We start from the raw sequence: 23,127 nt of genomic DNA on the forward strand, positions 1-23,127 counted from the left end.
TTTAGACATAGCAATGAACCAGGACTCCTGTGTTCACAGCTGGGATGAGCTTAAAGTGGAACTAAACTTTCCTTTACAGCCAAGGAAGCTGCCATCTTAGACTCTGTCTAGTTATGACACCAGCCATTTAATGGCTTGACAGTTTTGTTGAGAGCCAACATAAGCACAATTGCAAAACAGTTATCATTCAAGTATTCCACACAGGGGCGGACTGAGCATTCGAGCACTCGGGCACTGCCCGAGGGCCCAGGGTCAGTAGGGGGCCCCATGAGATGCCCCTGGTACCTGTCATTGGCTTTTTCATAGGCTTTTTTGGGTGTGGGTGAGGACACAGGGGCCCCATGATACCCTGTTGCCCGGGGGCCCTATGAGTTGTCAGTCCGCCCCTGATTCCACACACCATAAATGTGTAGAATACTTGCAGTGGCTGGGGAGCAGAGAAGCAGTGGGTTTTCAATATATGAGCAGCAAGGAAGGTAGGTATGTTCACACTTCTTTTACAAGTGACCTTTTGAGCAAAAGTGATATGTGGCTACAGGGTTGCTGAAAAACTCTTTTTGTCTTGTGAATTAAAGCTCAACTCCAGCTAAAGCTTTTTTTTTGTTTTCAATAAAGTGGGTAATTGTCAAAACCTCTGTCGGGTCTTTATGCTTGCCTGTACTTTCATTGAGTCGATTTCCCTTCATCTGCCCTGATGGTATCAGGACAAAACAAAAAAGAGCTATAAAATCCTAAGAGATGTCATAGTCTTTGCCCAATCTGCTAAGTAAATGTGTTTTTTTTTGCAGTCTCTATTTCCATCAGAGATATTCCATCAGTACCTCTCCTTGTGAAACCATGTTATGGGGACAGGAAGCAAGGGTAAATCTCCCCAACAAGGGCACAGGCAGCAAAAGAAAAATCGTACTCTTCTCTCCTCTATAAATAATTATAAAAGAGTTGGCCTCAACACGACATGAAAGCATATTTTGTAGAAGATGAGGAGTATGTGAACAGAATAATTAATTGTGTTGCTCACAGTATCAGGCGGTTTCTGCGTCTGTGGGGCATGCTGTAGAGATTTGTTGAGTGATGAGAGCTGTTCCTTTAAGGCCTCTGCCTCTCTCTGCGCCACCTCTGCTCTCTGAAGGGAGGAAGAAAATAAAAAAAGGTGAAGAGAGAAATACATTCATTTTAACAACTGACAATTAATCTCAGAACATTCATCAATTCATGCCCGACTGACTATAATTGATTTTCCTAAACACTCAACCTAATAAATGTTAGGAGGGGGGAAGAAAAAAAAAAATCATGGAAAGTGATGGATTTTTATTTTAAACAGTACAAGGAAGAAATAATTGAGCGATTATGACAGTAATTTAACGCTAGAAGCAAGGAATCCCCTGCTGCTGTTAATGCTGCAGCCCACTGAATTTATCAGGCTGAATAAATATGAGGAGAAATGGAATCTTTTTTATTCAATTTATTTCTATACTCACGCCGAGAATGATTTCATTTTAGAATTACTCGTGGGAATGACTCATAGAGGGAGACACGGTAGGAACCTTTTAATCTGGTAGGGACGGAATTTCTGTATCAGATTTGGACATCCTGCAACTGGTGGTGAAGGGGTTAAAGGGAATTTATAAGGCTATAAATATCTGGAATTATAGTTGCTGACTTGTTTTGAGGGCTTTTTTGTATTTCTGATCCTGGCTTTACCACATAGTGAGTCACTGGCCTAGAATAGGAATGTACATATTAGATGTCCCAACACCTGATATGCACATCCTAGTATAGGATTAGCATTAGATTGGCCATGGCAGGCTGGGTCAGACCCTTACAAATTGGATGTCTTGGATACACCAAAGGAAGGACCCCTTTCCCATAATTCCCATCTCTTTTTCTGTCCAACTGGGAGTTTTGTGTGTTCACTGCTACCTTTTCATGTTCCATTAGCCCCTGTTAAATTTGCCATAATATTACATACATAAAACAAATCCTAAAATGGGAGTTGAATCCCCTCATAATAACTAGAATAGATGTGCATAGCCAAAAATTCAAACAATCTCAATTTCCTGAGACATACAGCATAATAAACTTTTAGATGATTCAACTGTCCAAGATCTAACAAAAACTGAGATATCGGTTTGGGGTAGACTGACCCAGGAAGGGAAGAATAAGGATGATAATCGCAAAGCCTACACTTTGAAAAACAAGTTAGCGATTGCAGCTCCCATATTTTATTGTGACAGGTCAGTTGAGGCTTCTAAGGCACTACAGCATTTATTGGAAGATTCAATGGTGTTCTTAGTCTGGAAAATATGTTCTAGCTTTCCCTTGTAGCCTCCACTCTGTTGGATGACCTTGCTGCAAATTCTGGGGAGCTACATAAGGGGCATTAATAAAGGTTTCCCATATTACTTGAATAATCAAAGTAGCAGCATTTGTCTTTTACATTGTTAAGCTGCCATACTGGCACAATCCTTGGAAAGTAAGCATTGTAGCCACTTGCACACATCTGCTTTCTGCTGCTTATACTTTTAACCTTTTTCTTTATACACAGCTCATGACCATAGGTTTGGATATTAACAAAGATGGATTGACACACTACAACCCACATCTGAAAACACCAAAAAACTACAAAAACTGAGCACTTGTTCATGAGTGACCTCCATTGGTTTGAAAGAGCACCCCATTTCTTCAGAGAGAGAACAGCGATCTAGATTTTAGGGGCGCTGAGATCATTCCCAATGATTTACACATAGCAGTGAACCAGGGACTACTGTGTTCACAGCTGGGATGAGCTTAAAGTGGAACTAAAGTTTCCTATACAGCCATGGAAGCTGCCATCTTAGACTCTGTTTGCTCTGTAGTTGTCATGAAGTTACACATCTGATCAGTTATGACAGCAGTCATTTAATGGCTTCACAGTTTGGTTGAGAGCCAACATAAGCACTCTTGCAAAACAGTTATCATTCAAGGCATGCATTGAGCATAACTATTTGAGAGACGGTTAAGTTGGAGGGTTTAGTTCTGCTTTTTTTTTTTTCTTCAATCTGTTTTATTGATTTTAACAGGTAAATACACAAAAAATGTGCAGTGACAGCCCACGCAGGGAAAGGGCCTATTGAAAAAAAAGAAAACAAAACAAATAAATCATAATCTATAACCCCAAGAGGGGGGAGGATCCCTTAAAATGAAATGCAAGGCTCAAGCAGTTGCAAATGGATAAAAGGAGGTTTAGTTGTGATTTAAACTGAAAAGGAGCTGATTATTTTTGTTTAAATGGTATCAATAGGAAGCTGATGTGCTGACAAATTATGGTGGTGTACCTATGACTAGAATACATTTTCTATAAAATGACAGCACTTTAGAACAACTGTACAGGCAGTATTAGTTCTGTTGTTGTCAAGCACCAGGGTTAAAAGGGTATGTTCATTTTTTGAACATTTTCGATTTATCCAGTAAACAAAACTGAGGACCCCATTTCTCCACAGTCTTTGCCACCTGCCATCTAAAATTTTAGGAGCCTCCAACTATAAAGAGAGGGTCCTCATTTTCTGCTATGTGGAGATTTAAAAAAATTCATTACTTGAAGCAACTGAATTTGTTTTGGGTAAAAGGTGTGTAAACCTATATATACCACTGCGACTCTACTGCACTAACACTGGAGCATGCAAAATCTGGTGCAGCACTGCACAAACACCAATCAGCTTCCAGGTTTTGTCAAATCTTAAAGCGGAACTATATATAAATATATAATCGGCTCCAACAATTCAATATCCTGGAGCTCCCCACCGGCTGCTGACATATTTGAGTGGCCGGATTCTGGGTATCAAATGTCAGCTGCCTTCATTGGGCGTGGATGATGTCCCTCCTGCACATGTGCAGGAGTTCCGTTGGCTTCAGCATTGCTGAATTTCTACAGCGAGCTTCATATGCGATCCACTGTACAGGGGTGGACAGGCAGGCAATTTTAATGCAGAAGAGACAAAGCATGTCTCTTTTGCATTACAAATCCTGCATGTTTACCCATTTTTATGTACTCGTTAAAAAGTTAAACTTTAATCAAAAAAGCTGAAGTTAGAAGCTGATTGGCTACCGTGCACAGCTGAACCAGATTCCGACTGCTTCATTTTTCGTAAATCTCCTCCAGTGTCTCTTATCTGGAAGCTAATGGATACTGTATTGCGTACACCACTGTGCATTTCAAAAGCTGCTTAAATAGGGCATTATTTCATACATGTACCAATATTACATTGTAGCATCAGTTCCCTCCACTGTCATTATAAATTTGAGGCTTTGTGTGTAAAGGGCTTACATGTTGGGCATTTAAACAAGACAACTTTCCCCTAAATTAAGAGCAGAAAAAACAGTTCATACATGTGATCTGCTCCATTAGACTTAACAGGCAACTTCAAAAGGAGGAGCTCACTGGCACGCAGACAGACAGCAAAAGCACAAGAAGATAAACAGGATTGCCAAGAGAACTTCATAATTATCGTTTTTCCTATTTGCAGATAAAAAGGTAAGTACACTTACACCACTCAGGCAATCGTTATGTAAAACTAAAGGAAATGTTTAGGTAACATTCTCAATTAAATTTAATACGTTATATTGAAGTTATTTCTAATTCTGGTGGTTGGTAATATTAAAGCTGTTCTCCAACCAAAAAGATTCCAAATTTTGGAAAAAGTAGAGAGAAGATTAGAACTCTTTCTGTGACTCCACTCTGGGGAATTTTCCTCACTTCTGCTTGATGGCACAGAAGTGAGGGAACCCTCACCAACAGGGAAACAGCAATTAAATCAAAAGTCAAAACGTTTTGCATTTTTTTACAACTTTGTCCATGCCATTTGTCTCATTTTCTATGTGGTCATCATAAATGAGAATTAAGGGAAAATCGTAGCATTTGGCATGTTGCCCCCACCCCCAGGACTTTTGAGTTGCATGAGCTTATGAGTAACACAATTGGGCTTTGTTCCATCCCCGTCATACAAACAAACTAACCCCAATCCACAACAAGTGTTGGGCTGGGTGTTTGAGTCGAATGTAAGTTCAACTCGAACATTGGCCGTTTCTGTGTTTTCCGAACACACAAACCGTAAGGGAATTAGGCGGGCTGTTTATTTAGGCGAATCGGCATCGTTGTGACAACGCTGGATGCCATGACTGGCGATCGATTACAATGATGGAACCATTTTTTTTTTTACTTTTTTTTTCTTATATATAAAGGACTTGTTTTGTTTTCAACAAAGGATTTTTTCAAAAGACTGGTCTCCATTTTTTACTGAATTTAACCCTTTAGTGAATGGGTAGGGGTACAAGTACTCCTTACTCATTCACAAGGAGGGAGCAGCATCAGGTTGCCCCCTTATTTAAAGGGGTACCCTGATGCTAATGAGCTCCCCTGCCCGCAGACCCCCACAACCATCGGGCCGAGGTTGTGGGAAAGAGGACCTTGTCCCCATTGGCATGAGAACACCATCCCCATGGAGCAAGTAGAGGGGGGGGGCCCGTTCGATCCCCCTCCCACTTTTCCTGCCCTGCCAGGCCTGTGCTCGGATCAAGGGTCTGGTAAGAATTTAGGGGGGCCCACGCTCCCCCCCATTTTGTTTGGGTGGGGTTCCCCTTAAAAGTCCTACCAGGCCTTTTGTTTTTAAATCTTTTACTGTTGGGTCCCTCCTAACCTTCCTACCAGACCAAAAGGGTCTGGTATGGATTAGGGGGGACCTCATGCTGTTTATTTTGTTTTTATTTTTTAAAAATGTAATTAAAAAAAAAATGTCAGTCCTGCAGCAGGTTCTGTACAGTTGCAGGTAGTTTAAGGGGACCCCCCAGGCATGATATTTAAAGGAATTTTTCCTTCCTTTTTTATTTTTTTAAATTTTAAGCAATGAAAAACTACTGCCCCTTTAAAAACAGCACTTTTTTGAAATTTTTCTTCTTCCCTGATTCATGTCCCTCAAGGCAGTACCCGAGTCCCCATACTCTTCTAATGGCCAATAACTTGCATATACGCCTTCAAAATGGGCACTTTTGAATTTACAAGTTCGAGTCCCATAGACTTGCATTGTGGACGAATATTCATTAGGTTCGAATGTTTGACCATGAACCGAACATGGGGGTGTTTGGCCCATCACTATATACTACGATTGTGTTGTAAGAAAGCCAGCAGTCCACATTCATAACAGTAGAGGGAGGGACACACTGCATTTGTATATTAAGAAACATGTGATGCACTGACATGCTCCATGTGACCTTACTGTAAAGCTTCATATACACAGGTGCTCTGCCTTTGCCAATTTTTAATACAGAGTTGCTGTTTAAAGCCAGTGAATTTATTGCACATAATTAGAGACAGACTCCATTTCACATTAATGTATCCTCTGTATATGACACTGGCAGTAAGTTTTGTTGCTCCCATAAATAAAGAAAAAAACGAGCACAGCAAAATTAGCTCTAATTCAAAAAGTTCATGTTCATTGTCTACATCACCACGCTACAGCATACAAATCCATTCAAGGAATGCCCAAATCCAAGCTCTTTTCAGCGAGATCATACACTCCCAAAAGATGTGCTTAATCAAAACGTCATGTACAATGCTAGCCTGCCAAAAGACCTTGGTTAGGACTACAAATCCTTCTTGGATAAACGCAAGTGAGTGTTTGCCAAAGCAGAGGCAAGTAACTCCGGTCTAAAATCCATTCCAGGACCAATTGCTCAGCATGTTATTATGGTGTGTATTAGAGAGCATTTAACACTGTGATCATTTCATAATGACATTTCAATACCATTTTATTTCAATATGTCATTATTATAAACCAAACTGCATTCCTTTCTCTAAACACACTCACATCCTACAGAGCAGCGCACTCTACCAAAGACGAATGACCGATACATATGTATGTTCTGAATTCATGATCTCTACATGCTGTAGTTAGTATCTGTGCAGACATATTTTTCTCAATTTTAGGTAACATAGGGGTTTTATATCAGTTTGATACCCCACAACACCTGTTAATAAAAGGTTATAGAATTTTACCTGATTGGCTCTTTCAAGGTCGGTCATAATCATCTCAATCTCATCGGCTCTGTAGACAAAAAAAAAAAAAAATCATTAATAAGAAACAACACTAATTCCATAAAAACAAGTAAACCCTTTTGGTTTGTTATACCTATTAAAACATTTTTAAAACCTTATACCGTATGTTTCAGAAGTGAAAAAAAAATCCTTTTGATCCTGTCAGAAATTTAGAGCTGCCCTGTTTTGTCTATGTTACATAAGGGAGTCTAATGAGCCCTTCCAGCTCTTGGCTTGTACTATAAAACAATTCCTGCTATGTTGTGGATATGAAAAGGGGGAGGGATTATGAAGTGTAGCAAAAGATGACTGGGCAGAGATGACACGTTTCTTCCAATTTTAAGCCAGGAAAGGCACTGTGTTGTCTGCTTACAACAGGAAATTATGAACTAAGTGCATTCCTGCAGAATAATAGATATTTTACTGTACTTGTGGGATGTTTAAAAATGCCCTGATGTACACATTTGAACCACAGATCAGGAGGGATTAGTAGGCCTCAGTGCTACTTAAAGTGTTACTAAACAAGTAACATAAGTCTGTATACACAGTAAAGCATGCTTGTTATACTCACTATGGAACCTAAGGGGTTAATTCTCTACATTGTGTAAAAATACTGTTTGATCCTGACTTCTATGATCATCCCCTTCTTCCAGTGTCCCCTCTTATCGCCTGATAAGACAAAGTGTGGAGACACTCTGCACATGCTCAGTTTGGTGTATATTGCTAGAGAGGTTTTTTGTTTTCTTGGGAGTGTGCATGTGATCAGCACAAGGCCAATCAGCACTGTCCAGACAGAGGTCAGGGGTCCTGCATCCTCCTACAGCAGAATGAAAACTCCCCCTACAAGCTTTAACATGTGCTCTGCTGGAAATTGATAGAAGTCAGAAGACTGCTCTAACTGCTGATGAGAAAAGGTATTTAGCTTTTTATATTTACTAAAATAATTGCATTTTCTTGTTCTGTGTACTGTGGGAGACCAGATATAGTGAATGCAGGGTCCTGGGTTTAGTAACACTTTAAAGCTTGATAAAAAGCCTGCTAGCCACTTTCTTAAAGCACCAGGCATCCCTCCTATTAAAGTGGTTCCTCCTCATGAGTCACTTCTAACTGGTTACACCAGTTACATGCCAACACCATACAGACAGACAATCTCATTAGACCATCTGGCCCCCCTCCAGCACACAGCAGGTGACTGACGGCCTCAGCAGTCCAGGTTTCTGTGTGTGTGTTGGTTTAGTTGTCCTTTCCCTCTGCTCAGATCTCAGATTACACTGAGCTCTCGTCACTGTGCAGTGTTTGATGTTTGATCCCTGCCTCCTGGAGCTTAGAAAATGTCTATGATCTGTTTTAGAAGACTGTAGAGGAGAGAGGGCTGCAGATAAACAGTAATAACATTCTGTGGGAGGATTTGTTTCATCTCTGTGTATCACCTGAGGATAGTCACTTCACTGGCTTTCTGTAAGAGTTTACAACTGATCTATGCCTAAAAGTCTCCCTACAAGAGCTAAAGTTTTCTTTAAAGACTTCAACAAAGTTGCTTGAAGTTAACAGAGGTAAAGAATATATATAAAAAAATTAACAGGAGGTGCTGGATTGTGCAAAAGTTAATTGGAACACCCAAAACTCTCAGGTGGACAAGAACAAAATGAGAAATTATGGCAGGGAAATCAAACTGAAGTTGAGAGTATCCACGACAAGAACGCAGGTGCTGACTGACGTTCTATAATATAAAAGTACTAAAAAGTTTCATACAGATTGTGAAAACAAAGTTCTCATTATGGTTTTAATAGTTTTAGGAGTTCAGAAACGCCCGTTTACCATTTCACAATAACAGGAACCAATATTATGAATTAGGCACTCTAAGACTACCTGTAATTAATTGAAGCCAAAATATAAACGGACACTATTTTAGTTACCAGGAGATAAGCACAGATTTCACTTCGATAGATCTTTCCTGTGCAGGCTAATTATAACTGTTTACATTCCAGTTCTCTTGTTTAAGAAGAGCCGTTCTCTTCAAAACAGCTCCTAATTATAGATCGGCACTGTAAATATGAATTTGTCTTAATCCCCAAACGTGTAAATATTTTTACTGATACTTCTTGTTGAAAGCAGAACTTGTATCAGTGCTTTAAATGATTTTCACATGAATAAACACTTCAGCAATATGTCATTCTCCCTAATAACGGCCAATATTGTGCCCTATTTTTGTCAGAGTTGAAAAGATCACAGCATTGCAGCATAATTGATGTCTTATTTTAATATGACACATGCCCAGGTTAAGGTGCTACTAAACCCAGGACCCTGCATTCACTATATCTGGTCTCCCACAGTACACAGAACATGGAAGTGCAATTATTTTAGTAAATATAAACTGCTAAATACCTTTTCTCATCAGAAGTATATAGCAGTCTTGTGACTACAATCAGTGTCCGGTCAAGCACTGGTTAAAGATTGTAGGAAGAGTTTTTATTCTCCTCTGACTGTCCTATGAGGCTGCATGACCCCGATCCTCTATCTGGACAGTGCTGATTGGCCCTCTGTCGATCTCATGCACCCCCCCCCCCAAAAAAAAAACTCTAGCAATACACACCAAACTGAGCATGTGCAAAGTGCCTCCTAGGTCTCTGTACTATCAGCAGCTGGATTGGGGACAGTAAAACAAGGGGAGGATCAGAGAAGACAGGATTAAACAGCCTTTTTATATAATGTGGAGGATTAACTCCTTCCACAGTGAGTAGAACAAGCATGCTTTACTGCATATACAGACTGATTTTACTGTTGTGAGTTTAATAACACTTTAACCTAACAGTGACTGGCCACCTTGTATTAAAGTATACCTTTCCTGCCTGCTATTGCTAATCACCTTCTCAGCATGCTCTATGCTTGGCTGTCATTAGGATGTGTTGGCTTTCTTAGTTTGTGGATCAAGAAAGTCAGCACTTCGTAGCTGCATACTTGTTTTGGATTACTCCCTCGAAGAACTGAAGTCAGAGGGCTAGTATGGCAGCCAGAAGCATAAGCCAGCAATGCCAGCCTCCATGTTTCTCACCATAAATGTATTATTGAAACCTGAACACTTCATAGAGATGTTCGAGATATTAAAATCGCAAACATACATACTCACCGAGACGGCTGCAGCTGTCCCCTGTTGTCTCTACACCAAGAACTGAGCAATCAAAGACTGCTGATTGCTCAGTTTTCAGCTGTCAGTCATCCGCTCTCTGTTCTGCCCCCTCCAGCATTCACTAGAGCACCAGGCTGTGGAGGGGAGGGGACCGGCTTGCTCCGGTTCTCCGTGGCTCACTGACAGGTGTCTGGGTGAATCCCACCATTATTGTTGGGATCCCTGCAGAGCCTGGACCACCTCTGTGACGTCAGCAGGCAGCGGACTTTAGCCTGCTGTTGGCTGAATTTGGGTCAAAGAGGTGCAGAACTAAGGGTACTCCTGTGACCCCCTAGGAGACGTACAGCCAAAAGAGCTTTGGCCATACTTCTCCTTGAAAATCTCATTGACCATAGCCTGTGACTGGACAGTGAAAGCACAAGCAGAAGACTGAAGAGCTCATCTCTCTGTCACTTCGATCTCTCCTATCAAAATGTCAATTATTAGCACATGAGCACTACAGCACAAATGCTTGGCTCCTTGTACAGCTTCTCTCTCTTCCACTGCAAGCTCTGTTGTACAGGGATTTCAAGAGGCTGCTATCAAGTCAAGTTCAGGTACTTAAACTACTTGCATTTGGAAACACTGTAAATGTAATGGTGTATTAATAACCAACCTAGCGTGATTAATTTGTCTCTTTTAGATCATGTTGGGAGTATGCTTAAAATGAAATTACATTTTTTTTCTTTTTAAAGAAAAACATGTAAATAAAACTGATTTGCTTGATGCAAAGAAGCATATCAATCTATGTTCAAGTGGTTGTAAACCCTTACATATACTCAGTTAAGTGACTTGCCTCAAGTTTTACACAGAGGTGAAACAAATCCTCCTACATACATTGTACCTGTTTATCTATAGCTGTCTTTCCCCTACATCCAAAGAGATGAATTTGCACAGGATCTCTATGCTCTGTAAAGCAAGGGGCAGAGAGCTGAAGTTACATCAGTGAGGACAGCTGTGAGAGCTGATTGGAGGGAAGGGACACATCCCCTTTATACAGCACACAGAAGCAGAGCTGAGGGCGTCAATCACAGGCTGTGCCCTCCTCTGTCACCATTTTTCTTATGGTCTCAGGAAAACTTGTCAGAAGCGACTAAAGCGGATAGCAGAGGAATGAGGCAGCAGACTGAAATAATACTTATTGCTTTGAACTGAGACCAGTACGCACTATAGGTCTCAGTTCATAGATATGGTTTGTTCATCATTTATGAGGTTTACAATCACTTTAACATTGTACAAAACCTTGTTTGGCAGTATAATTTGCAATATATATATATATCTCAGTTGTGGAAAACCTAAAAAAAACTATCATTTTTAAACTTTTAATAGTTTCACAAAGCTTGTGAATCTGCTTCTATCTGTCATCTTCAAAGTTTAACTGAATGAGCTGAATACAGAAGCTGATTGGTTGCCCTGCACAACTGCTCCAGATTTTGTCTGCTTCCATTTTGTTAAATTGCCACTAATGACTGTACTTCACTATTTTTCTCTTTTAGTGTAAGCCAATGAAATAGGTATAACCTGTCTTAAAATCACACATTTTTATAAGGGTATGTGACAACCTCAGCAGTCATTATATCAGAATACTAATCGCATTCCCTGAAATACAGATGAACACTAGAGGGAGCATTTACCATCTTGAAAGAAAACCAATCTATACACACTGAATACAATGATCAAAGGGTAAAAGCAAGGAAGTAAAATAGAGAAATTTATGTTAAAAATTACTTTTGGTTGGCGATTACAATTTGACTCAAAATTTGTTTGTGTGCAAAAAAGTACTTTCATTTCCTGTTACAATGATAGGTGTAATAACTTGAAAGTGGTTGTAAAGGCTCAAGGTTTTTAACTTCATGCGTAAAAATCCCTCTCACCCCCCCTGTACTTACGTGAGCCTGATCTTGATCCAGCGATGTGCACAAGAGCCTCGGCTGTCCAGCGTCTCACCCTCCTCATTGGCTGAGACAGCAGCGGGGCCGAATGGCTCCTGCTACAGTCAATCACAACCAGTAAGCCAATGAGGAGAGAGCGGGGGGCTGGCCGCAGCAGCCATATGTGACTGGACACACAAAGCAGCGACTCAGGAACAAGCCATAGCAAGCTGCTTGCTCTGGGGGCACATAGCAAGAGAGAGGGACCAGGAGCGCTGGCAGAGGACCGAAGAAGAGGAGGATATGGGCTGCTCTCTGCAAAACCACTGCACAAAGCATGTGAGTATGACATGTTCGTAATTAAGAAAAGAAAAACTGCCTTTACAATCATTTAAAAATCATGAGCAATCAAAAAATGTACCATCCCTTACTAGCAAGTCATCACAAAATACCCAATTCATCCCTTAACATTAAGGTGAAAACAGAGGTTTTTGTTGCATAAATGTGCAAATACATATAGAGGGGTGGCAATCGGGGGAAACCCTCTGACAGCCTGCAGCTCGCCTCACCTCTGTCACAACACTGCTGCCTGAGTTCTCTGGTGGACTAAGCATAGGGTGGGTGAGGGTGGGGAGGAGCCTACTGCCACTGCTTCACTGATGGGGGGGGTGACAGCACCCGCTACAACTGCTTCCTAATTAATGGTGTCACCCCTTTGGTGGGTGTCACCTGGGTGCAGTCTGCACTCCCATAGCAATGCCACTGCTGTCCGTACCCACACAGATGTCAAATCGGGAGCAGCGGCTGTGTCTCAACTGGCATTTATTGGGATTGCCTTCATGTCAATGCACCTGTGCGTCCCATGCAGGCGAACACAGCCCTTGCAGGGGTGTATGGTTAAGCTATGCCCATGTGAATGAGGCCTAAAACCAGTCATAGATGGATCGAATTTCGGCCGGTTCAGCAAGTACCGACAGAAATGCGATCCATGTATGGGCAGGCTGGTTGTACCTACATTGATCGATGGACAAGCCTGTAAGATTTTTCTACATGCAAATACTGCCAAGCAACTACAGCAGCTAGCAGTAATCATTGTGTTCGGACAGCCTGAAAGGCTCCCTGCCAGCAGAACACAAATAGCGTGGAGGCAGGGATCCCCACTTCAACACTGACTGCGTTGATGGGAAATCACATTGTCTTTGGCTTGCCTAGCACACATTGGGGGGGGTTCAGCTACCTTGAGAAAGTCTGGTCTTCTGGTGTGTTGCTGTCCTGGGGTCTACAGGTAAACTTCCTTCTAATGTATGCATTGCTATACCTGTCCCAGGTTTGGAGGTCTGATCGTTTAGAGGTAGGATCACCCTTTGCAGAGGTGCCTTGATAGGGCAGTATGACTTTCTATGTATTAGCAAATGCATGGAACACAAACCTCTGTTTTCCGCTCTAATATTAAAATAGTTTCATTAGATATTTTGTGCTGACTAACTGGACTGAGTAGACAATAGAAATGTATTGCTCAGGTATAATTACCAGTCAACCTTCTGTACCCCACACACCAAATATATTTCTACATATTTCAGGGTCTAGTGGCTCGTATGCCTTCACTGGATAATGAATGGAAAAAAAATGGGCCGAGCAGCGCTGACTGACATTCTGCAGACCAAACAAGTACTGTATTTCATACAATGGGAGGGGTTGGGCAGACGAGACAAGCTCAGGCTTCAAAGCAAAGCAGTCATAGTGAATAGATGGCGGAGACAGTGACACAACCAAGGCCTGGCCTTTGATAAAATAAGGCGAAATTAAAATGGCCAAAAATTCAGGTTTTCTTTGTAGACTGGAGTATGACCGTAACCCGCTAGTGCTCTATCACTCAGTATCATATTCTATGTACAATGCAATTCACTCTTATCTTTATATGATAACGGTGCTATTAACTTCATTTCCATTTGACACAGCAATTTATGATGAGGCTGTAAAGATGGCTGTGGTTACATTTCTATTCATGAAACCTGAATGTGCTTGATATACTAACAATGAGTAAAGGTGTTTATGTGTGCTCATGCGGGACCAAACTAGAAGTGTATGTCCCATTCACAGGATTCACCAGAAAACACGATTTGCCGATCTGGAATACATTATCTGATGAGACCGACACCTGGATTTGTTTGCCAGAAAAGCTTGCTGGCCTCCACAGTTTGGGCTTTGCTGGAACGGCATTTGTGAGTCCACCTCAGTTAGCCTGGCTACAACAAAAACAACCACCACCAGACAAAATGTTTCATGCTTTTGGAAAGTTGGTGGAAGGCTTAGGAGATTGGACTTTCTGTGTCAGTACTGGGAAGATTTTTCCTCAGTTCTTGTCAAAGGGACAGGAAGTAATAGGGTACCCATTGGCTACTGCTATACTAAGAGGGAACAGGGGGCAGAGACGAGCCACGCTGTGTGTGTCTATGGACACATACAGCCCGGCACGTCTGCCCCCATAGCAAGAGGCTTGCTATGGAGGCAGACACAGAAGAGGAGGAGCAGACAGCACCGGCAGTGAAACCCAGAAAAGGAGTTTCGAGTTGCTCTGTGCAAAACCATTGCACAGAGCAGGCAACTGCTTTAAGTTGAAACAGGACAAAAACATTTGTTTATTGCTGTGTCTTCCTATTCCAGTGGCACCAGTCTCATCATTTCTGGCCTTGTGTCACCAATACAGGAAGTAAGGAGAAATCTCTCCACAGACTGCAATAAAAATCTGACAGACATTCAAAACCCTCTGCAGTTTCCAAAACTTAAAATGTTTGAGTTAAAGTTGGGCTTAAAATGAAACTCGCAGACATTTGAATGAATTGCTGATTCCCTAATGTTTAAATTAACAAAACTAGACACAATTGAAAGGGAAGAGGGGTCTACATTCATTTTCATGGTGCCTCAGGCAGCACTATGTCTAGGAATGCTCTTGGTTCACCACAGTCGCTCACTGTTCTCCTCTTCTAGAATTTCTTCAGCAGTGCTTCACATTGTTCCTGTGGGAGAAAATGCTTGGTGATCGTATCTATGGCCATGTTATCATTACTGGAGAGAAGCAGTTATTTGTTCCCCTGATATTGACAGTCATAGGCTTATGCCCACAGACATCCAAACTGCAAGAAATCTGACCTAATCATGCACTCAGAAGTCGTGGTGTAATGCTTATCTATCATAATATAAATACAAAACTAATAGAGAAACTAATCTACAACACACACACACTATTCTATTATGTAGCTTATCAGCAGAGATTGTGCAGGAACCATACAGCACACCCTATCAGCAGGGATTGTGCAGGAACCATACAGCACACCATATCAACAAGGACTGTGTGCAGGAACCATCCAGCACACCTTATCACCAGGAATTGTACAGGAACTATACAGCACACCCCATCTCCAGGGATTGTGCAGGAACCATACAGCACACCCTATCAGCAGGGATCACACAGGAACCATCCAGCACACCCTACCAGCAGGGACTGTGTGCAAGAACCATCCAGCACACCTTATCACCGGGAATTGTACAGGAACTATACAGCACACCCCATCACCAGGAACTGTACAGGAACCATACAGCACACACCATCACTAGGAATTGTACAGGAACCATACAGCACTCCCCATCACCAGGAACTGTACAGGAACCATACAGCACACCCCATCACTAGGAATTGTACAGGAACCATACAGCACACCCTATCAGCAGGGATTGTGCAGGAACCATACAGCACACCCTATCAGCAGGGATTGTGCAGGAACCATACAGCACACCATATCAACAAGGACTGTGTGCAAGAACCATCCAGCACACCTTATCACCAGGAATTGTACAGGAACTATACGGCACACCCCATCACCAGGAATTGTACAGGAACTATACAGCACACCCCATCTCCAGGGATTGTGCAGGAACTATACAGCACACCCCATCTCCAGGGATTGTGCAGGAACCATACAGCACACCCTATCAGCAGGGATTGTGCAGGAACCAATCAGCCGGCATTTGCGGCTGCTATGACTGGTTTATTATAAGGAGTACACTCAAATAAAGAGTAATTTAAAGGAAAGGTCACTAAAGTTAGACATACTTGAGCAGGTATCTTACTGTTCTTGATAGACTGACTTCAATTCACACTACAGAGTCAGAGAATCAAAAAGGTTTTATATTTCTTTCTTTTTATCAACATAAAACCACACCAAAGCATAATACCAGAAGAAATCCTCGTGTTTAAAACCATGCCGCAATTCAAAGATATTGACATGTAAGCCAGCAACATATGCAAACTATGAGAATTGCTCTGGGCATTGACATGGGATACACCTCTGGGTTAACACCTGACCATACTCTGATGTACATAGCTAACAGAATCAAAAACAGGTGTACTTATTAAGGTTTAGATTACAAAGTTCAGAATAGAACTTTTTTTCCCCATTATAAAATATATTATATATATATATATATATATATAAAAAACTTGCAAGCCACAAAATAAAAAAATCCAGTTCATCAAGCTACATCTTGACATTGAGTCACATGGGGCAGACTGCAGTTTACAGACACTCAGAAAATTAGGTTTGCATTTTTTCTTGTGTTCCTTCACACATCAGTGCCCACGAACCAAAGAATTAAAAAAATAAATAAAACTGTTTGTGAGGATGTAGCCTAAAAGTACAGACCTCTAACATCACACATTTCAGCAGTATCCAGACGATCGCTCAAGAGAAAAATAAAAACATATTCCATTCTAGGGAAATCTACACATGTAAGGAATTACTCCAGAATTGGCCTCTTGTGGCCCAACATGGTGTCCAAATAACTTATGTGCGAAGAAAAAAAAAAAAGGCCAACAGTATCACACAGACAACATCTGAAATGCAGGTCACAGCTCAGCATGTGACCCTCTGTGCAATCAAAGCCATTGCCTGTAACTGTCACTCAAGGTTCAATCATTTCAGCGCAGGACAAATTGAACAGCTGTGGCTCGGAGAATTAAGTGTGCTGCATGATTCATTCTGTATCTATAAAGGAAGGCATGCGAGAATATCCTGTGCTCTGCAATGCATTACAGGCTCTTCTGCCATAGATTAGGTTAATACTTTCACCATCATGTAACGCAATATTATCGACGGCAATTGTTAAACCTTAAAAATATCCCAAGTGGCAGCCATTACTCCCTGCTGTTACAAGGATAATTTTTCAGTGACCTATTTGTAAATAAAATAAATAAATTAGTTTATTGGAGGCATTTTTCACTTCCAACTGTAAACTGCTATTACAGGTATGGTAAAGTGAGTTTTAAAAAAACAATAGGGTGCAGGAATTTATCACAAATGGAGCAACATGTAACTGGAACAGCTGTGCAGGACAACCAATCAGCTTTTTATCTTCAGCTTGTTCGGTTAAGCTTGAACAATGTAAGATAGAAGCTGATTGGTTGCCATGCACAGCTGCTCCAGTTTTGATAAATTCCCTCAATGAAAACACACACACACACAAAATGGCATTTCTGTTGTTGATTGCCTCTACTACATGCTGAAGCTGCCTCTGACAAGTCAGCGTGGGATCGGACCAGAGCAGCTGCAGAACGGGTATAGTGATTTTTTTCTTTACCGGGTTAGATAGCTTGGGCTTAGAATGTGGCTGAGAGTAGGTTTAGAGTTAGCAAGGATTTGCTTTACTTCCACTTTAAGAATTAAAACCCCTGTCGGGTTATTTTGCCATTGTGTACCATTAGATAAAATTTTCCTTGCCTTCATATCCCAGAGACATAACATGAAGTTAAAGGGAAAACTCTGAAAGTGAGGGGAATTGCCCGCTTAGACAGCTATTCCCAGAACAGATGTCCCCATTGGAAAGTTTCCCCTTTTATTTTGTTTTGGGGACAACTCTAAAATGCTGGATTTCCCCTCATGTCTTCTGCTGGTGACAATGGACACCAGTATAAATACAGGGGTGAATCTACCCAATGGGGACACAGAGAGCATTACTTCACAATGTGCATAACTGTTCCCCGCTCTATGACTTAAAGTGCTTCTAAAAAGCTGAAGGTTTTCTACCTGCTATGCATGAAAGTAAAAAATCTTCAGTATGCAGCTCCCCCCTCAACTTCCCCTAATACTTATCTGAGTCTGATCTCAATCCAGCAATGTGCATGAGAGCTCAGCTCTGCCAGGTCTCTCCCTTCTCATTGGCTGAGACCCAGGAGCAGGCTCCCTCTGCTGCCAATTACAGCCAAAGAGGAGGGAGCAGGGGGTTGGGCCGAGCTGCGCTTTGTGTTTCTTAGAGACACACTGAGGTGGCTTTGGAGCAAGCACACGAGTGCCCCCAGAGCAAGCAGCTTGCTCTGAGAGTACTCAGCAAGGGGTGGAGCCAGGAGCGCCGGCGAGAGACCCGAGTTGAGGAAGAACAGGGCTGCCCTGTGGAAACCCATTGCACAGAGCACGTATGTATAACATGTTTGTTTTTTTAAAAAATCTGAACCTATAGTATCAATTAAAAACATGTTTATGCCTTGAGGTGCACTCTAAGCAAGAAATGTCTGTAGGAATTACTTATGTAATAAATCTACAAAAACATGGAAGATAATTTTAGCACCACATTTGAATAGTTTACACTGCAAGGTGAATACATTCCAAACTTAGCCCCATGTTGTTTACAGTAACAGTCAGAGATACAGGATGACCCCATCTTATCCATCCACAAAGCTGGACTTTAAATAAATTGCAGGCTTTGTCCATCACAGTGGGCATCCCCTCCAAGGGGTCTTCGTAGACTGGGTTCAATAGTGATGGACCACAGCCCTGGACCTGTAAAGCATCCTGAGGCTAATTCAATTCATTGCACCAAGTGACAAGGTGAGCACCCATGTGTCCGAAGCAATATTACAGGTCGTCCCTACAATGCGGGGTCCAGGTACAGTTCACAAGTTTTTACAGAGGTTGCACCAATCTGGATACACTGCTTCTATGTTAGCATTTGACAACAGTCGTAGCTTGATTGAAGAATTGGAAAGATAAAATAATAAACTATTTAAGCTAAGGGTGATTTTCTCTGTTAAGGAAAAAAAAGATCCTCAAAAGCTTTGCACCGGTGATCAATCACCTGAAGGTACATACCTTAAACCCACAGTGTACGAATACTCTTTTGCACCATTTTGACCTTTTTAGTAATAAATCCTATTTTCTGAAAAGCGTTGAACTGTTTCTAAAGCTTTTAATGCAAACTAAAGAAAGCCTGTCTCTGGAAAGTGCTACTGTATGTGATAATACATTTGTCTGCGGTGACAGTGTGTTACAGACGCTTATACTATAATGTACAGCGCTGAGCAAACCTTTTGGCACTATATAAATACTGTATAATAATAATACTAATATCATAGTGTTACTGCTAAGATTTGTGAATTTCCTCCTTCTCTGTAAAATGTTGGTGGTGGCAGTGTGAAGGGTTAATTGCGGAATTAACCTGACCCAGTAACAATCGCTCTCAGGCTGCTGGCACATAGATTGTGGTCCCGCAAGCTGGAAAATCTTTGTGCAGGGCGCAGCTGAGAGTGGCATTGTTACGCAAGTGACAGCGCAGTCTGAGATTGGCTGGTCCTTTGGTCACAAGTTGGTGAGAAGGGCTGGGGTCTGATGCCACGTACCATCACATATTACATATAATCTCCTAGATTGTAAGCTCCGAGGAGCAGGGCCCTCCTATCCCTCTTGTATTGAACTGTATTGTTGCTGTATTGTCTCCCTTTATATTGTAAAGCGCTGAGCAAATTGTTGGTGCTATATAAATCCTGTATAATAATATAATAATAATACTCTGCCTCTGTTCTGTTCTGTAATGTACAATTAAGATAGCACCTTCCTATGTATGCCCAACCTTCAGGAACCCTGGCGTAGGTGGGCTCTTATTTGTCATGATAGTCAATGAAAAATATATCACTAATTTTAGGGCCTACTGCACTGATCCATCCACCTGTGACTTTTTGACTGTGCTCTGAAAATGTTCATTTCTCCTTGTTTTAAATGAACTGATGAGTCATTTATCTAGATATGATGGAAAAAAACTCTGCAATCAATAATATGCTTGCTATTGTTACCCCTAAGGTGTCAAAAACCATGCTGGCTACCTGATATCCAAAACATCCTGTGTAATTTGGTAGCAGCAGACATGACCACTAGAGGTCACCTACTGAAATTCAATCAGTCTCTCAACAAGAAGCTCTACAGCTAAAAGAACAGCGAGTTCACTTCAATGCTGTATTTGCACTTCCCATCAGCTGTCAGAAATAGAAGTATAAATCCTGAGGTCTAATGCCTAGAAGTTGCACATTGCTGCAGTTTTCTGTTGCTCATTTAATTAACTCTTGTTTAACCCTTGTGAATTAGCTTCATTTTACTGAAGAAACGAAGCCATTCAGAATAAGCGCACTCTGGATTCACAGCTTTCATAAAGCAAACATATGGCGATACAAGCAAATTAGCACCTACAAAGGCAGAAAGTGAACAGAATTCCAAGATACTTAATAAACAAGATGACAGCCTTCTTCTTTTAAACTAAATAGTGTGTGCTATTTACACTAGAAACGTTCAACTTAATTAAAGGCCATAACATTAATAAACATTGAATAGTGATAATGAGTTACATTATCCACAGCAGAAAATCCATCAAACATTATTACCTGATTATTTCAAGGAACCCAACAGCTTATTTGGTTTTGGTCTTTGATCAGCTGTGTACAAAGGACATTCATGGATGCAATCCCAGAACTAGACGACCGAGCTGTAGCTGTCTTTCGGTTATACCGCGGTCCGCAAATGGTTAAGTACAGGATTCTCAGGAAACGGAATACGGTTTTTATGCCTTTTGTTCACTGCAATGGAGTCTCCCTGCAGTCAATGTTCTTTCTGCATATGAGTGGGCAGGCAGCTGCACCAAAGCAGAATATTTTTCTGTGCTATAAAGAACCCATAGTGCCCTGTAAATCCTGTATTATAGATGCCTCCTGTATTAGGGCTCATACTGACATTGGTTCTTTTTTTGTGTTTGCCATGTATTTGAAATTCAAGTCAGCAAAATCTCATTGCCTTTAATGGAGGGTACTTCAGATGCCGCCTTTCTTTAGATGCAGAATGTCCTATTAAGGTGCATGTGAACTGTAGACAATGCAGGTCAAGTGCAGCTTCTTATTTCAATTGCTGCCTTTCTCATTGGAATGCAGCTGCACACGTTTGAATTAAAAAAATGGAGCATTTGAGTAGAACGCCAGTCATCAGAAACATTAAAAATGTTTTGTTTTTTTTTTTAAATTAACAATAAAAAGAGAGAGAAAAAAATACAACACATTCATTGTAAAACGTAGAAACTTAAAGTGAAACGGCAGTCTCTTAGTCAACATTGACTATTTTTAATCATTCTGTATCTGCAGACTTCTCCAGGGCTTCCCCCATCCTCTGGAACTCACTACCCCAATCCATCAGACTGTCACCAACCCTCCTCACCTTTAGGCGCACCCTGAAAACCCATCTCTTTAGAGAAGTCTACCCCGCCCTCACCTAATTGCTGATCTCCTCCGCTCTTCCCACTACTCCATCTCCCACAGCTATTTCCTCCTGTACCACTCTCCCCTCCCTCCTAGATTGTAAGCTCCAAGGAGCAGGGCCCTCGAACCCCTCTTGTATTGTACTGTATTGTTACTGTACTGTCTCGTGTACTGTCTCCCATTATAATGTACAGCGCTGAGCAAACTGTTGGCGCTATATTAATCCTGTATAATAATAATAATAATCTAGCATTAGTAAATAAATAGAAAAGTATATATTTACTTGCTTTAAACTTTTTTTTTTTTACATTTCTTCAGCTACTTCCTGGATTCCATGCCTAGGCAACTGATGTCATACATCCCAGTAGTCTTCAGGAGAAGAGGAAGAGTTTTCTTAGCTAAAAACACCCTCTTGTCTGCATGCCTGAGCTAAGAGCAGACGGATTCTAGGAAGTAAATGCCACATGAATCATCTGCACTAACTTGAGATGACCACGGCCAGAAATGCTAGTGGGTGTTTTTCAACGTGATTTCTTAGCAAAATAAAGCATGGGGACATGAATGGATGAGCGCGTTTGCTTTGAATATAATGAATGAATTAAACAGGGTTTTGGTTTGGGATGGTGGTAGATGCAGTGATTGTTTGGCTTTAGAGAATATGTAAACCCAACATTTCATATTCCTGACATGTGCCTGCTGTACTATGTACTTGTATGAAAAAGTATCCTGTTCTCTTTGTATTGTTTCCTTTGTGTGGAATCCCTAGTGTTCCTGCCTGTACCTCTGCTTTCCTAATATAAACTGACCACGCTAGGCAGGAGAGCACTCTGTGGTCAGTTCTCTAGCTTCACTGGAAAGATCAGTGTGCTGCTGATCCTTCCTCCCCAGTTCTTATGCAGCTGAGAACACAGTAAAATGTGATCACTTATACTAAAAAAAAAGGGGGGGGGTGTGTATATAATGTTTTTTATGTCTATACACAAAAGTTTTGTCTTTCATTTCTATTTTAAACAGAATGGGTAAGGGTTTACAATCGCTTAAACAAAAATGAAATTCGTGTTGACCCCAATTAATACATCTTCCCTTGAAACATCTCTAAACATTTCTTAATATAAGAACCATAGTAGGACATGGGTGACTCTGGCTGTGTTTGATCTTTCAGAAATGTTGAAAAGCGCACATTATGTTCAGTAGCCAGCTCGCTGTTGTCAGACTTGTTTAATTTGCCTTCTCGTAGAAGATCCACGTCTATGCAGCAATGACTAAAATGGTCTTCAGGACACTTTGTCTATAGCTTTCAAATAACTGTCTGCTTGACTGGAGTAAATATTTGCCTACTGTGGCTAAATTGTTTGTTAATGTTAAATGCAGGAATTACATATTGTTTATCACCATAGCAACAACATGAAAAGAATCATTGCCTCCATTTTAATTCCAATGAATCTTGGCGTTTAATTAAATTAAG

The 23,127-nt window shown here is 41.2% G+C and overlaps 1 protein-coding gene across 2 annotated transcripts in view; it reads right to left on the reverse strand.

Moving 5' to 3' along the window:
• The window catches only part of CUX1 (cut like homeobox 1), a 459,567-nt gene that overhangs the window by 114,250 nt on the left and 322,190 nt on the right, over positions 1-23,127 (reverse strand). For both annotated transcript variants that reach the window (XM_089683746.1, XM_089683747.1), the window contains exons 9-10: positions 7,028-7,076; positions 1,019-1,123 (exon numbers count right to left, since the gene is read on the reverse strand). In XM_089683746.1, the coding sequence (XP_089539872.1) occupies positions 1,019-1,123; positions 7,028-7,076 (154 nt within the window). The remainder of the gene's footprint in view (positions 1-1,018; positions 1,124-7,027; positions 7,077-23,127) is intronic.

This window comes from Staurois parvus, unplaced genomic scaffold, assembly GCF_062004578.1.
Source record: "Staurois parvus isolate SC_StPar_1 unplaced genomic scaffold, SC_StPar_1.0 ptg000321l, whole genome shotgun sequence".
Taxonomy (NCBI): domain Eukaryota; kingdom Metazoa; phylum Chordata; class Amphibia; order Anura; family Ranidae; genus Staurois; species Staurois parvus.